This window comes from Scyliorhinus torazame, chromosome 13 (assembly GCF_047496885.1).
Source record: "Scyliorhinus torazame isolate Kashiwa2021f chromosome 13, sScyTor2.1, whole genome shotgun sequence".
NCBI classification, from domain to species: domain Eukaryota; kingdom Metazoa; phylum Chordata; class Chondrichthyes; order Carcharhiniformes; family Scyliorhinidae; genus Scyliorhinus; species Scyliorhinus torazame.
Window position 1 is genome coordinate 97,856,525 of NC_092719.1, and position 17,162 is coordinate 97,873,686.

The 17,162-nt window shown below is 44.4% G+C and overlaps 1 protein-coding gene across 2 annotated transcripts in view; it reads right to left on the bottom strand.

Moving 5' to 3' along the window:
- Nucleotides 1-17,162, bottom strand: part of nckipsd (NCK interacting protein with SH3 domain) — a 429,686-nt gene that overhangs the window by 66,511 nt on the left and 346,013 nt on the right. For both annotated transcript variants that reach the window (XM_072471987.1, XM_072471988.1), the window contains 2 exons: nucleotides 7,759-7,839; nucleotides 3,288-3,416 (listed from right to left, as the gene is read on the bottom strand). In XM_072471987.1, coding sequence (XP_072328088.1) covers nucleotides 3,288-3,416; nucleotides 7,759-7,839 — 210 coding nt within the window. The remainder of the gene's footprint in view (nucleotides 1-3,287; nucleotides 3,417-7,758; nucleotides 7,840-17,162) is intronic.

Consider the following 17,162-nt stretch of genomic DNA (forward strand, 5'->3'; position numbering starts at 1 on the left):
TCCATCCCAAGCGCGGGAAACATCCCTCGCTTCCCTGCCCTGGCCCCGCCCCCTCCAGCCTTCCGCGCGGGAAAAAGCCCGCGCTTTCCACCTGCCCGGCCCCGCCACCTCTGACGCAGCTCCTTTTACAGGCCCAGTCCCCTCACCCCCGACTCGGGCCTCCCCCTCCCCCGCGGGGCCCCATCCCCCCTCCGGCCATCCACCCCTACTCCATTTACTTACCCCCTCCAAGAGCCCACCCGACAGACCCAACTAAAACTGTGCCCAACCCACCCTAACCACCCACACCGAACCAAAAAGAAACCAGAGCAAAGAACCCCCCCCTCAAAATGTAACACACCAACAACAATCCCCGACCACCCATCCCGACCCTCAGTTTGTGTCCAGCTTCTCGGCCTGAACAAAGGCCCACGCCTCCTCCGGGGACTCAAAATAATGGTGCCGGTCCTTGTAGGTAACCCACAGTCGCGCCGGCTGCAACATGCCAAACTTCACCCCCTTCCTGTGCAGCACCGCCTTCGCCCGGTTGTACCCGGCCCTCTTCTTCGCCACCTCCGCACTCCAGTCCTGATATATTCAAAACTCCGTGTTCTCCCACCTGCTGCTCCTCTCTTTCTTGGTCCACCTGAGTATGCACTCCCGATCAGCGAACCGATGAAACCGCACCAGCACCGCCCGCGGCGGCTCGTTAGCCTTGGGCCTCCTCGCCAGCACTCTATGGGCCCCTTCCAGCTCCAGGGGCCCCTGGAAGGACCCAACTCCCATCAGCGACTTTAACATGGTGACCACATAGGCCCCCACGTCCGACCTCTCCAGCCCCTCCGGGAGGCCCAGAATCCGCAGATTCCTCCGCCTCGACCGATTCTCCATCTCCTCGAACCGTTCCTGCCATTTCTTGTGGAGCGCCTCGTGCGCCTCCACCTTTCCCGCTAGGCCCAAGATCTCGTCCTCGTTATCTGAGATCTTGAAATGATATGAAATGAAAATCGCTTATTGTCACAAGTAGGCTTCAATGAAGTTACCTGTGAAAAGCCCCTAGTCGCCACATTCCGGCGCCTGTTTGGGGAGGCTGGTACGGGAATTGAACCGTGCTGTGCTGCTGGCCTGCCTTGGTCTGCTTTAAAAGCCAGCGACTTAGTCCAGTGTGCTAAACCAGCCCCTAAACCAGATCTTTTGTCGGACCTCGCGGATCGCCACCCCCTGGGCCGTCTGGGCCTCCAGCAGCTTATCAATGGAAGCCTTCATCGGCTCCAGCAGGTCAGCTTTGAGCTCCCTGAAGCAGCGCTGGATAACCTCCTGCTGCTCCTGCGCCCCTACATCCACGCTGCCTGGTCCCCACCCGCCGCCATCTTGCTCTTCTTCCCTCACACTTTGTTTGGGTTCACCACCACTTCTTTAGTCGCGCCGCTCCTGGTCCAAGCCATACACTGTCGGGGGAATATTGCAATCGTCTTCCCACACCGGGAAATGTCGAAAAAATTCCGTTGGGGGCCCTGAAAAGAGCCCAAAAGTCTGTTCCAAGCGGGAGCTGCCGAACGTGCGACTTAGCTCTGCAGAGCCGCAACCGTGTAAATACATTCACATACGCCAACAAAACATTTTTAAAAAAGGGGAGATGTCATGATATGGAAACATGCAGCTGATGAACACATAGAATAGGACACAACCAATGAGCAGTCTGGACACTCAGGGGTGGTAACTCACTATAAAAGGGATGAGCCACTCACACCCCGCCTCTTTCCACAGACCAACATCTACAGAGTGAGACAGGGTGTATCCTCAGCATCACACCCCAGCACGTGGCTTAGAGCAAGGCTGGTTCAGTTAGACTGAGTTACTACATTTAGATTAGCAGAGAGTCGAACTCATTGAGAATTGTGCTAATAGTTCTATAAAACACATTGAACTCACTTCAAAGTCTGGTGCATTTTTTACTCAAAACTGCATCAAGTGGCAGCTTGTGTTATTCCAAATTACATAACACAACAACCGCGAACACTCCCGCCCAGAATCTTTCCAATTTTTCACAACCCCAAAACATGTGCATGTGATTCGCTGTCCCACGTCCATCTCTCACATTCATTTGCTACCCCCTGAAAGAACCCACTCATTCTCGCCCGAGTCATATGCACCCTGTGCACCACCTTAAACTGCAATCTGTTCAATATTTAGTGTGTAAAACCATTTAGTGTCTATAAACATCCATAAAAGATTCTAAAAAGTTGCATCGCACTGCTAAATTTAGTAAAGAATACCATCAGGTTATCACTCCAATTAAAAATCTTTTTATTCCTACTTACATTATCTACCTGTCAGGATACAAATGCAGTGGACCAAGAGTTGGTCGCATGTACCTGAATTCAATATCTCTGGAAGCAGATTTAATTCTGCCGCACAGGAGAAATCTGCACCAACACAACACATGCTGCATTCTGGTCACAGCTCTTCAACTTGATCCAATTGTGCAGCCTCATTCCCATCACGTTTTGGGGTTTATTATTTAAGGGAACTTCCAACAGCACTGCAACAGCTCAAGCTAATTTGCAGCATTCAAAACAAGTTAAAATAAATATCAACAATTCTCGCACTTCTTTAAAAAATCTATATTAGCCGTGTTCCTGCACTGTTGCAGTTAGCGGTGTCAAACTGGCAATCAATCTGTCCTGACCTAATGTTTACCTCACTCTTATACCATTTAACCCTTGCAGGCTAAGAAGCTGCTTTTCCCATTAAATCCACCTTTACATTCCCACTCTTCCAATGCTAATTATGAAACTGCAGACAGCCCTGGGAGTGATAGAGTAGGAGCACTGGGAGTGATAGAAAACAGGAAGTCACATACTGGTGAACAAATCAATTTTCTCCCTTTCGCTCTCAGCCTCTGGTAGATGGATCTGTGTTCGTCTGTCCTGGAACATTACCACCCTGTTGCTATGAACTGGGAGGGAGGTGGTCCCATCAACCCCAGGTGCCTACCCCCTCCTACCTCTTTCAGGGATTAGAGATAGGCAACAAATCACCTTACCAGTGATGTTTGCAGCTCATGGAATAATTTATAAAGCTAACAAAAAGAGCATCCTGTCCCCAGTCATTGATTCTGATGTGTTGGTGGGCACTGAGGCCATCACTCTTCAAGCAAAATCTCCAATCATCAACTAAGGTACAGTTTGCTGGAAAGTGCCGAAAGAGTTTTATTCAGTACAGGTTGCTTATGCTCAAAATTGCGATGAGGACTTTCTGATGCGGGATCCCTGCCCGTCTGTCTGAAATGTCTGACAGTAACTTACCGAGCATGTGGAGATTAAAAGAGAGCAGCACATTTGTAAACAGGTCTGGGAGTTGTTCCGTGGAATCAGATGATAACCCATCCTCAATCACATTCAGAAGGAATTGAATGAAGTCTGAATTCAAGTGTTCTGTGAACACAAAATAAGATCTTAAAATGTTTGGCATGTTCGACAAAACAAGACAAAAACATCAAGAGGAGCGCATGATCATTGATAAGGACAGTATCTGAAAGAGATAGTTAGGCACAGTCCTCCCAATGCAGCTGGGATGATGTCGCCATGTCACCCTCTTTAACCAGTTCAGGTATCTTCCTCAGTGAAAGTATAAACCAACTTCAAGTGTCAAAAGTCACAGAAGTTCTTGAACTGTGCAGTGTTAATGAGGACATCAAGGGCTAAACTGTAAACATCACTCTGGCATTGGGGGAGGGGGGGGGAGAAAGTGGGGGTGGTCTAGTCTGTTGGAAATACCAAGATTCATACGCCTCAAAATGTTAACCAGAAGACCATAAGAAATAGGAATAGGAGAAGGCCGTTCAGCTCCTCGAGCCTGCTCCACCATTCAATAGGACCATTGCTGATCCGAAATTCTTCCGTCCACTTTCCTGCCCTTTCCCCATAGCCCTCGATTCCCTAACTGATGAAGAATCTATCTACCTCAGTCTGAAATGGTCTCTGTTCCCACAGCTCTCTGTGGCAAGAAGTTCCAAAAACTCAAAACCCTGAGAGATGACATTCCTCCTCATATTGGCATCCCTTTATTCTGAGACGATGCCTTCTGGTCCAAGAGTCTCCCATGAGGGGAAACATCCTCGGAGCATTTAGCCTGTCAAGCCCATTAAGAATCCTATAAGTTTCAATGAGAGCCCCTCTCATTCTTCTAAATTCTAATGAGTAGAGTCCCAAACTGCTTAACCTTTGCTCATACCTCCATACCGAGGATCATCCTCGTGAACCTTCTCTGAACCACCTCCAATGAAATAATAGCTTTCCTTAAATAAGGGACCAAAACTGCTCACAATGCTCCAGATGTGGTCTCACCAAGATGTGGTCAAGCAAGACTTCCCGACTTTTATACTCCAACTCCCTTGAAATAAGAGCCAACATTCCATTCACCTTCCTTTTTACCTGCTGTACCTGTGTGCTAGCTTTCTGAGTTTTGTGCACAAGTACCCCCAAGTCCCTCTGTTTTGCAGCTTTCTGCAGTGTTTTTCCACTTAAACAATATTTTGTTCTTCCTTCAAAAATGAACAACTTCACATTTTCCCAAATTTCACTCCATTTGAAACATTTTGCCCTTTTACTTAACCTATCAATATCGCTTTGCAAACGGTTTGTATCCCTCTCGTAACTTGCCTCTCTTTCCTATTTTTGTGTCATCTGAAAATCTGGCTAACTCTCTCTCACTCAACAGATGTTGCCAGACTTGCTGAATTTTTCCAGCATTTTCAGTTTTTATTTCCGATTTCCAGCATCCGCAGTAACTTGCTTTTATTAACAGAAATTACATTTCCTTAAACAATGGTGATGTCATGTGAAGAAGAATGCCATTCATGTAATCCTTGCATTTTCAAAGAAAATCGCTCAAACATGAGCATTTTTAAAAACTTCAGTCAGTGGAAAGAACTAACGAGATAATAAAAGATCGTTTTGGATCTGTGGACCTGAGCAGAGTAGGATTGTTACTGTTATACGGAGGATGCTCAAATATGACCGGATATAGATGGATTGAATGATAAAGTGGCAGATGGAATTTAACACCGAGAAGTGTGAGGTCATGCATTTAGGGAGGTCAACAGTTCACAATAACTGGGAATAACTAAGAGAGGTAGATGAAGTGAGAGATCTTGGCGTACAGGTACACAGGTCCATAAAGACAGCAGTTCAAGTAGACAAGGTTGTTAAGAAAGCATATGGAATGCTCTCCTTCATTGGCAGAGTTATAGAATATTAAAGTAAGGATATAATGTTGGAATTGTATAAAATACTGGTGAGGCCACAACTGGAGTAGTGTGTACAGTTCTGGTCACCACTTTACAGGAAGGACGTAATTGCTCTGGAAAGAGTGCAGAGGGGGTTTACAAGAATGTTGCTAGGGCTGGAAAAGTGTTGGCACAAGGAGGGATTAGATAGGATGGGGATATTTTCCTTGGAACAAAGAAGGTTCAGGGGTGACTTAATTAAAGTGAACAAAATTATGAGGGGAAGAGATAGAATCGATAGAATAAAATTATTACTCTTGGTGGAGAATTCTAGAACCAGAGGACATAGATTCAAGATAAGAGGCAGAAGATGTTGAGGGGACATGAGGAAAAACGGTTTTATGCAGGTGGTAGGGAGAGTCTGGAATTCGCTGCCCGAGTTGGTGGTGGAGGCAGAGACCCTAAATCTTTTTAAAAGTACCTGGATCTGCACCTTAAGTGCTGTAAGCTGCAGGGTTATGGACCAGGTGCAGGAAGGTGAGAGAAGAAAGGGCACCTGGGTGTCCTCGGGTTAGCATAGGGCGACATGGTGGCACAGTGGTTAGCACTGTTGTCTCAGCGCCAGCGTCCCAGGTTCGATTCTGACATTGGGTGATTGTGTGGAGTTTGCACATTCGCCCCGTGTCTGCGTGGGTTTCCTCTGGGTGCTCAGATTTCCTCCCACAGATCAATGGGTAAATGAATTGGCCCTGCTAAATTGCCCAAACGTTAGGTGGGGTTACAGGGCTAGGAGTGGAGGATTGGGCCTAGGTAGGGTGAAGAGCATGGGCTGGTTCAGACTCGGTGGGTTGAATGGCCTCCTTCTGCATCGCAGAGATTCCATGATTCTATGAAGATGGGCCGAATGGCCTCCTTCTGTTCTGTAACTTTTCTATGGTTCTAGATCAAGCTAAAGTGCAGATTGTATTTTCCAGTCAGCCTGCTCAGATACTTTTACTTTGTGAAATATTCCATCGAGCAAGATATTTTTCATGGAGGTTTATTAGTACCATGCCTGACGGGTCCTTAATGACAGAGCTGGATCATTATCAGATGCGAGGTCAGTGAGGAAAAGTCCAGAAATTAAGTGTTGAGATGGTTTCCCAACTGCCTGAGAGTCACAGAATCACGGTATAAGAACTAGGAGCAGGAGTAGGCCATCTGGCCCCTCAAGCCTGCTCCGCCATTCAATGAGATCATGGCTGATCTTTTGTGGACTCAGCTCCTCCTTCGGCCCAAACACCATAACCCTTAATCCCTTTATTCTTCAAAAGACTGTCTATCTTTATCTTAAAACCATTTGATGAAGGAGCCTCAACTGCTTCACTGGGCAAGGAATTCAATAGATTCACAACCCTTTGGGTGAAGAAGTTCCTCCTAAGCTCAGTCCTAAATCTACTTTCCCTTATTTTGAGGATATGCCCCCTAGTTCTGCTTTCACCCGCCAGTGGAAACAACCTGCCCGCATCTATCTTATCTGTTCCCTTCATAATTTTATATGTTTCTGTAAGATTCCCCCTCATCCTTCTAAATTCCAACCCATCCTGTCTGCACCGGCTCTCCAAATAAGCAACTCACCTCATTCCATTCTCCTGCCTTCTCCCCACAACCCTACAGATTGTTCCTTTTCAATTCATCATCTAATTTCCTCTTGAATGTCTCGATTGAACCTGACTCCACCACACTTCCACACAGCGTACTCCATACCATAACCACTCGCTGTGAAAAAAAGTTTTATCTCACATCACATTTGCTCCTTTTGCAAATCAGTTTAAATTTGTGCCCTCTCATTCTTTACCCTTTTACAATCAGGAACAGTTTCCCTTGAACTACCCTATCCAGCGCTCTTATAATTTTGAACATCTCTTTCAAACCTCCTCCTCTCCAAGGAGACAGTCACAACCTCTCCAATGTTTCCTCCTGATGAGGTTTCTCATCCCTGGAACCATTCTTCTAAACCTCTTCTGCTCTCTCTCCAATGTGTTCACATCCTTCTTAGAGTGTGGCACCAGGATTGTACACAATATTCCAGCTGAGGTTACCTAGTGTCTTGTATAAGTTCAGCATAACCTCCTTGGCTCTTGTACTCTATACTACGTTAAAAACAATTCAGACCCCTTTAATTGTCTCCTCGATCTCTGGCTAATGGGACACTGCATAATGTCACATTCCTAGCTCAGGACTGGTCACTAGCATTATTACGTTTTTGTAGATGATGCCCAAGAGGCTTATGCCTCACCCTCTCCCACACATCTAGTTATTTGTTGCCGAATAAACTCTTCTCGGCATTAAATGGACCTGAGTATCAATACTAATTAGAAGCACCAATAGGGTTGCAGCCAGCATTTCACAGTTCAAAGGGGTCAGATCTCACCATAAACACCATAAATATAAGCTGTGTGACAAAGATGAATGAACCATCATTTTAAAACAATTACATATTTAAGGATTAGGTTCATCCACAAATCAGGCCACTAAGTTGCTGGCATATTGTGCAGGTTTTTACATACCATAGTGATGATAGGGCAATGGTTCCCCCATGGAAAACACCATAGTGAGCAGCAGCGCCGAGTAACACAGCTTCTGATGTTCTGAGGGAGAAGAAACAAAGTGAAATATTGCAGTCAGTTCAATTCATCTTCAGTAAGAGCACTAAACTATATGTGACCCCGCCCCCACAACACAAAGATGTGCAGGTAGGTGGATTGGCCATATCTTTTTATTAAAACAGTAAAAAATATATATACAAGGCAAACGGTACAAACACTAATTTTGTGTTGGAGAAACAGGGTACCCTCCCCTCAGTACCAACGTACGGGGAGGGGGGGTAGGATACTCTGATTATTAAAACAGTTCACAACACATTTCTACAAAAAACAAATGGTACAAGCGCTAAACTTTGCGCTGGAGAGACCAGATACGGGGAAAGGAGGGTGGTGGGGAGGGAGGGAGTCGGGGTCTTGATGGAGGGGGGGGGGCGAATAGGACACCGCCTGAACCATCTACGGAGGCAGAAAAACAAAAGAACCTTCAATTATTATGTGCCAGATTCCGGGAGTCCCCCAGATTGGGTGAGGGGCGACACAGTGTCAGGCGTGAGTGAGCCCTGCACCACACTGCAGAGAGCCTCATGTGCACCCTCCGCTCCTGACACTGGGCGGCTGACAGCCTTCAGACAGTCACACACTAAATTGCCCCTTAATTGGAAAAACTGAATTGGGTGCTCTAAATTTTTAAAAAACTGTGAGACCTCACTCAGCCAACCCTCGTGGAGTTACTACTGAACAAAGAACAAAGAAAAGTACAGCTCAGGAACAGGCCCTTCGGCCCTCAAAGCCCGTGCCGACCATGCTGCCCGTCTAAACTAAAATCTTCTACACTTCCTGGGTCCGTATCCCTCTATTCCCATCCTATTCATGTATTTGTCAAGATGCCCCTTAAATGTCACTATCGTCCCTGCTTCCACCACCTCCTCCGGCAGCGAGTTCCAGGCTCCCACTACCCTCTGTGTAAAAATCTTGCCTCGTACATCTCCTGTAAACCTTGCCCCTCACACCTTAAACCTATGCCCCCTCGTAATTGACCCCTCTACCCTGGGAAAAAGCCTCTGACTATCCACTCTGTCTATGCCCCTCATAATTTTGTAGACCTCTATCAGGTCACCCCTCAACCTCCGTTGTTCCAATGAGAACAAACCGAGTTTATTCAACCGCTCCTCATAGCTAATGCTCTCCATACCAGGCAACATCCTGGTAAATCTCTTCTGCACCCTCTCTAAAGCCTCCACATCCTTCTGGTAGTGTGGCGACCAGAATTGAACACTATACTCCAAGTGTGGCCTAACTAAGGTTCTATACAGCTGCAACATGACTTGCCAATTCTTATACTCAATGCCCCGGCCAATGAAGGCAAGCATGCCGTATGCCTTCTTGACTACCTTCTCCACCTGTGTTGCCCCTTTCAATGACCTGTGGACCTGTACACCTCGATCTCTCTGACTTTTAATACTCTTGAGGGTTCTACCATTCACTGTATAAAAATCTCACTCTGTTTGTTAACCGATCAGTTCCAGACTAAGCTGGGCTCATTCAAAAGTGGGGAAATCACGAGTCATTGAAACAAATCCTCATTTCCATACTTACTCAAGCAACAGCGATTCAAGGATATGTGACACGATAGAGATTTTCAAAACATCTCAGATATATTAGGATTGTGTACACACTGTGTTTTATGCCTGTATTTACAATACACCCTTGGCTTTATTTGTATTTATAATTTTTTTTTTGTCCGTCTGCACAATGTGAGCAGTGTTTTATCCGTTGTACAATGTACGCGGTGTTTTGTACATATGTACAGTGGAGCATTATTTTGTCCGTCTGGACAATGTACGCGGTGTTTTATCCATTGTACGATGTACGAGGTATTTTATCCGTCTGTACAATGCACGCGGTGTTTTATCCGTCTGTACAATGCATGCGCCGTTTTATCCGTTTGTACAATGCACGTGGTGTTTTTTCCTTCTGTACAATGCACGCGGTGCTTTGTCCGTCTGTATAATGCACGTGGTGTTTTGTCCGTCTGTACAATGCACACGGTGTTTTGTCCGTCTGTACAATGCACACGGTGTTTTGTCCGTATGTACAATGCACGTGGTGATTTATCCATCTGTACAATGCACGAGGTGTTTTATCCGTCTGTACAATGTAAGCAGTGTTTTATCCGTCTGTACAATGTATGTGGTGTTTTATCCATCTGTACAATGTACAGGGTGTTTTATCCGTCTGTACAATGTGCAGGGTGTTTTATCCGTTGTACAATGTACAGGGTGTTTTATCCGTCTGTACAATGTATGTGGTGTTTTATCCGTTGTACAATGTGCAGGGTGTTTTATCCGTTGTACAATGTACAGGGTGTTTTATCCGTCTGTACAATGTATGTGGTGTTTTATCCGTTGTACAATGTACAGGGTGTTTTATCAGTCTGTACAATGTATGTGGCATTTTATCCATCTGTACAATGTAAGCATGTTTTATCCGCTGTACAATGTACGTGGTGTTTTAGACGTCTCCACAACATAAGCAGTGTTTATTGTGTTGTACAATTACATGGTGGTTTATCGGTCTCTACAAAGTAATTTTTTTATCCGTTGTACCATGTACGTGGTGTTTTATCCATCTGTACAATGAAAACGGTGTTTTATCCACCTGTACAATGTACATGGTATTTTATCCGTCTGTACAATGTACGTGTCTTATCCATCCATACAATGTACGTGGTGTTTTATCCATCTGTACAATGTATGCGGTGTTTTATCTGCCTGTACAATGTATGTGGTGTTTTGTCTGTCTGTACAATGTAAGCAGTGTTTTGTTCGCCTGTACAATGTAAGCAGAGATTTGTCCGTCTGCACAATGTAAGCAGTGTTTTGACCGCCTGTACAATGTAATCAGTGATTTATCCGTCTGTACAATGTACGCGGTGATTTATCCATCTGTACAATGTATGGGGTGATTTATCCATCTGTACAATGTATGTGGTGATTTATCCATCTGTACAATGTATGTGGTGATTTATCTAACTCTACAATGTACACGGTGATTTATCCATCTGTACAATGCATGCAGTGATTTATCCGTCTGTACAATGTACGCAGTGATTTATCCGTCTGTACAATGTACAGGGTGTTTTATCCGTCTGTTCAATGTAAGCGGTGTTTTATCCGACTGTACAATGTTAGCGGTGTTTTATCTATTCCACAATATAAGCAGTGATTTCTCCGTCAATAAATATACGCGGTGTTTTATTCATCTGTAGAATGTACACAGCGATTTATCCATCTGCGCAATGTACTTGGTATTTCATCCTTTGTACAATGTACGTGGTGCTTTATCCATCTGTACAATGTATGTGGTGTTTTATTCATCTTACAATGTACATGGTGTTTTATCCGTCTGCACAATGTACGTGATGTTTTATCCATCTATATAATGTACGTGGTGTTTTATCCATCTGTACAATGCATGCAGTGTTTTGTCCGTCTGTACAATGCAAGCAGTGTTTTGTTCGTCTGTACAATGTAAGCAGCGTTTGTCCGTCTGTACAAAGTAAGCAGTGTTTTGTTCGTCTGTACAATGTAAGCAGTGTTTTGTTCGTCTGTACAATGTACGCAGTGATTTATCCATCTGTACAATGTAAGCAGCGTTTTGTCCGTCTGTACAAAGTAAGCAGTGTTTTGTTCGTCTGTACAATGTAAGCAGTGTTTTGTCCGTCTGCACAATGTAAGCAGTGTTCTATCCGTTTGTACAATGTACGCGGTGATTTATCCATCTGTACAATGCATGTGGTGTTTTGTCCGTCTGTACAATGTAAAGCACAGTTTTGTTCGTCTGTACAATGTAAGCAATGATTTATCCGTCTGTACAATGTACGCGGTGATTTATCCATCTGTACAATGCATGTGGTGTTTTGTCCGTCTGTACAATGTAAGCAGCGTTTTGTTCGTCTGTACAATGTAAGCAGTGTTTTGTCCGTCTGCACAATGTAAGCAGTGTTTTGTCCACCTGTACAATGTAAACAGTGATTTATCCGTCTGTACAATGTACGCGGTGATTTATCCATCTGTACAATGCATGTTGGTTTTTTGTCCGTCTGTACAATGTAAAGCACAGTTTTGTTCGTCTGTACAATGTAAGCAGTGATTTATCCGTCTGTACAATGTACGCGGTGATTTATCCATCTGTACAATGCATGTGGTGTTTTGTCCGTCTGTACAATGTAAAGCACAGTTTTGTTCGTCTGTACAATGTAAGCAGTGTTTTGTCCACCTGTACAATGTAAGCAGTGATTTATCTGCCTGTACAATGTATGTGGTGATTTATCCATCTGTAAAATGTATGGGGTGATTTATCCATCTGTACAATGTATGGGGTGATTTATCCATCTGTACAATGTATGGGGTGATTTATCCATCTGTACAATGTATGCGTTGTTTTGTCCGTCTGTACAATGTAAGCACAGTTTTGTTCGTCTGTACAATGTAAGCAGTGTTTTGTCCACCTGTACAATGTAAGCAGTGATTTATCTGCCTGTACAATGTAAGCAGTGATTTATCTGCCTGTACAATGTACGTGGTGATTTATCCATCTGTACAATGTATGGGGTGATTTATCCATCTGTACAATGTATGCGGTGTTTTGTCCATCTGTACAATGTATGCGGTGTTTTATCTGCCTGTACAATGTATGTGGTGTTTTGTCTGTCTGTACAATGTAAGCAGTGTTTTGTTCGCCTGTACAATGTAAGCAGAGATTTGTCCGTCTGCACAATGTAAGCAGTGTTTTGTCCGCCTGTACGATGTAATCAGTGATTTATCCGTCTGTACAATGTACGCGGTGATTTATCCATCTGTACAATGTATGGGGTGATTTATCCATCTGCACAATGTATGTGGTGATTTATCCATCTGTACAATGTATGTGGTGATTTATCTGACTCTACAATGTACACGGTGATTTATCCATCTGTACAATGCATGCAGTGATTTATCCGTCTGTACAATGTACGCAGTGATTTATCCGTCTGTACAATGTACAGGGTGTTTTATCCGTCTGTTCAATGTAAGCGGTGTTTTATCCGACTGTACAATGTTAGCGGTGTTTTATCTATTCCACAATATAAGCAGTGATTTCTCCGTCAATAAATATACGCGGTGTTTTATTCATCTGTAGAATGTACACAGCGATTTATCCATCTGCGCAATGTACTTGGTATTTCATCCTTTGTACAATGTACGTGGTGCTTTATCCATCTGTACAATGTATGTGGTGTTTTATTCATCTTACAATGTACATGGTGTTTTATCCGTCCGTACAATGTACGTGATGTTTTATCCATCTATATAATGTACGTGGTGTTTTCTCCATCTGTACAATGCATGCAGTGTTTTGTCCGTCTGTACAATGCAAGCAGTGTTTTGTTCGTCTGTACAATGTAAGCAGCGTTTGTCCGTCTGTACAAAGTAAGCAGTGTTTTGTTCGTCTGTACAATGTAAGCAGTGTTTTGTTCGTCTGTACAATGTACGCAGTGATTTATCTATCTGTACAATGTAAGCAGCGTTTTGTCCGTCTGTACAAAGTAAGCAGTGTTTTGTTCGTCTGTACAATGTAAGCAGTGTTTTGTCCGTCTGCACAATGTAAGCAGTGTTCTATCCGTTTGTACAATGTACGCGGTGATTTATCCATCTGTACAATGCATGTGGTGTTTTGTCCGTCTGTACAATGTAAAGCACAGTTTTGTTCGTCTGTACAATGTAAGCAGTGATTTATCCGTCTGTACAATGTACGCGGTGATTTATCCATCTGTACAATGCATGTGGTGTTTTGTCCGTCTGTACAATGTAAAGCACAGTTTTGTTCGTCTGTACAATGTAAGCAGTGTTTTGTCCACCTGTACAATGTAAGCAGTGATTTATCTGCCTGTACAATGTATGTGGTGATTTATCCATCTGTAAAATGTATGGGGTGATTTATCCATCTGTACAATGTATGGGGTGATTTATCCATCTGTACAATGTATGCGTTGTTTTGTCCGTCTGTACAATGTAAGCACAGTTTTGTTCGTCTGTACAATGTAAGCAGTGTTTTGTCCACCTGTACAATGTAAGCAGTGATTTATCTGCCTGTACAATGTAAGCAGTGATTTATCTGCCTGTACGATGTACGTGGTGATTTATCCATCTGTACAATGTATGGGGTGATTTATCCATCTGTACAATGTATGCGGTGTTTTGTCCGTCTGTACAATGTAAAGCACAGTTTTGTCCGTCTGCACAATGTAAGCAGTGTTTTGTCCACCTGTACAATGTAAACAGTGATTTATCCGTCTGTACAATGTACGCGGTGATTTATCCATCTGTACAATGTATGGGCTGATTTATCCATCTCTACAATGTAAGCGGTGTTTTATCTGACGCTACAATGTACACGGTGATTTATCCGTCTGTACATTGTCCGCAGTGATTTATCCATCTGTACAATGTACGCGGAGATTTATCTGTACAGGGTGTTTTATCTGTCTGTTCAATGTAAGCGGTGTTTTATCCGACTGTACAATGTTAGTGGTGTTTTATCTATTCCACAATATAAGCAGTGTTTTCCTCGTCAGTAAATATACGTGGTGTTTTATTCATCTGTACAATGTACACAGCGATTTATCCATCTGCGCAATGTACTTGGTATTACATCCGTTGCACAATGCACATGGTGCATTATCTGTCTGTACAATATACACTGTGTTTTACCTGTCTGTACAAAGCATGCAGTGTTTTATCCGCCTGTACGTTGTACCTGGTGCTTTATCCGTCTGCACAACATAAGCGGTGTTTTATCAGTCTGTACCATGAGCGTAGTGTTTCACCTTCAGTACAATGAGCACAGTATTTTACTTTTTTAAAAAGGTTTTAAACGCATTTTATTCAATCTTGTATCAAAGTAGGTTACAGCAAACACCCCGGGGAACATTCTTCCCAACAATCAACTATGCAGTTTGTACCGATTTTCTTCCTTTCTCACCCCTCCCCCCCACTCCCCATCACACCTCCCCCTCCCCCTTGACGAACAGCTCCTCAAACACGGTCACAAACATCCCCCACCTTTCCTCAAACTCCCCTGCTGAGCCCCTTAACTCATACTTTATCTTCTCTAACTGCAGGAAGTCGTACAGGTCACCCAACAATCCTGCTACCCCCGGTGGCGATGCCGACCGCCACTCCAGCAAAATTCGTCGCCGTGCAATCAGAGAGGCGAAGGCCATGACATCGGCCTTCCTCCTCTCCATGAGCTCCGGCTTCTCTGAAACCCCAAATATCGTCACCAAAGGGTCCGGGTCTACCTCCTCCTCCACTGTCCTGGCTATGACCGCGAACACTCCCGCTCAGAATCTTCCCAATTTTTCACAACCCCAAAACATGTGCGCATGACTCGCTGCTCCCTGCCCACACCTCTCACACTCATCTGCTACCCCCTGAAAGAACCCACTCATTCTCACCTGAGTCATATGCACCCTGTGCACCACCATAAACTGTATCAGGCTCATCCTTGCACAAGAGGAGGTCCCGTTTACCCTTCTCAGTGCCTCACTCCACATTCCCCAATTGATCTCCATTCCCAACTCCGCTTCCCATTTCTCCTTGATCTTCACCACTTGCTCGCCTCCCTGCTGCCCCAGCCACTTATATATATCCCTAATTATGAGCACAGTATTTAACCATCTGTACGATGAACGCAGTGTTTTATCCGACTGTACGATGAACGCAGTGTTTTATCCGTCTGTACAATGAACGCAGTGTTTTATCTGTACGGTGAACAGTGTTTTATCTGTATGATGCACACAGTGTTTTATCTGTCTGTATTATGAACACCATGTTTTATCTGTCTGTATGATGCATGTGGTGTTTTATCCATCTGTAAAATGCATGCAGTCTTTTATCCGTCTGTATAATGCAGATAAGTGTTTTATCCATCTGTTCACTGCATGCGGTCCTTTATGAGTCCGTACAATGCACGTGATGTTTTATCTGTCTGTACAACGTATACGGTGATTATAGTCTGCACACTGTCTCAACATAAATGGCTGGAAACCTGTATGCAGTGGTGTACCGCAGGGATAATGGCTGGGTCCCTTACTGTTTGTAATGTACTTAATGATTTAGATGTGAATCTGGGATGTATGATCAGTAAGTTCGCTTATGACTCGAAAATTAGTGGTGTGGTAACTAGCGAGGAGAAAAGCCTCAGATCACAGGGCGATACAGACGGCCTGGTCAGACGGGCAGATCATTGGCAAATGGAATTTAACCCTGAAAAGTGAGCGGTGAGGCATTTTGGGAGGACTAACAAAGCAAGGGAATATACAATGAATGGTGGGACCCTCAGAAGTACAGAGGATCAGAGGACCTTTGGGTGCATGTCCTCTGAAAGATCTCTGAAAGCAGCAGGACTGGTAGCTAAGGTGATCAAGGAGGCCCATGGGAGACATGCATAACCGAGGCACAGAATACAAGAGCAAGGTTATGATGGAGCTGTATAAAACACTCATTAGGCCACAGCTGGAGTACTGCGTGCAGTTCTGGTCGCCACATTATAGGAAGGATGAGATTGCACTGGAAAGCTGTCCTTGTCGAGTTTGCACATTCTACCCGTGTCTGCGTGGGTCTCATCCCCACAACCCAAAGGTGGGCAGGGTAGATGAATTGGCTATTCTAAATTGCCCCTTAATTGGAAAAATAAAATAATAAAATTTAAGGGACAGCACGGTGGAGCAGTTGTTAGCACTACTGCCTCACGGCTCGGAGGACCCGGGTTCGATCCTGGATCTGGATCACTGTCCATGTAGAGTTTGCACATTCTCCCCATGTCTGTGTGGGTCTCACCCCACGACCCAAAAAACAATGTGCAGGGTAGATGGATTGGCCACACTAAATTGCACTGAATTGGAAAAAAAATAATTGGGTACAAAACGATTGCACAGGAAAGGATGCAGAGGAGATTCACCAGGATGTTGCCTGGGCTGGAGCGTTTCAGCTATGAAGAGAGGTTGCTTAGAATGGGATTGTTTGCCTTGGAGCAGAGGATAGAATCATAGAATCATAGAAGTTTACAGCATGGAAACAGGCCCTTCGGCCCAACCAGTCCATGTCGCCCAGTTTTTACCATTAAGCTAGTCCCAGTTGCCCGCACTTGGCCCATAACCCTCTATACCCATCTTACCCATGTAACTATCTAAATGCTTTTTGAAAGACACAATTGTACCCGCCTCTACTACTACCTCTGGCAGCCCATTCCAGACACTCACTACCCTCTGAGTGAAGAAATTGCCCCTCTGGGCCCTTCTGAATCTCTCCCCTCTCACCTTAAAC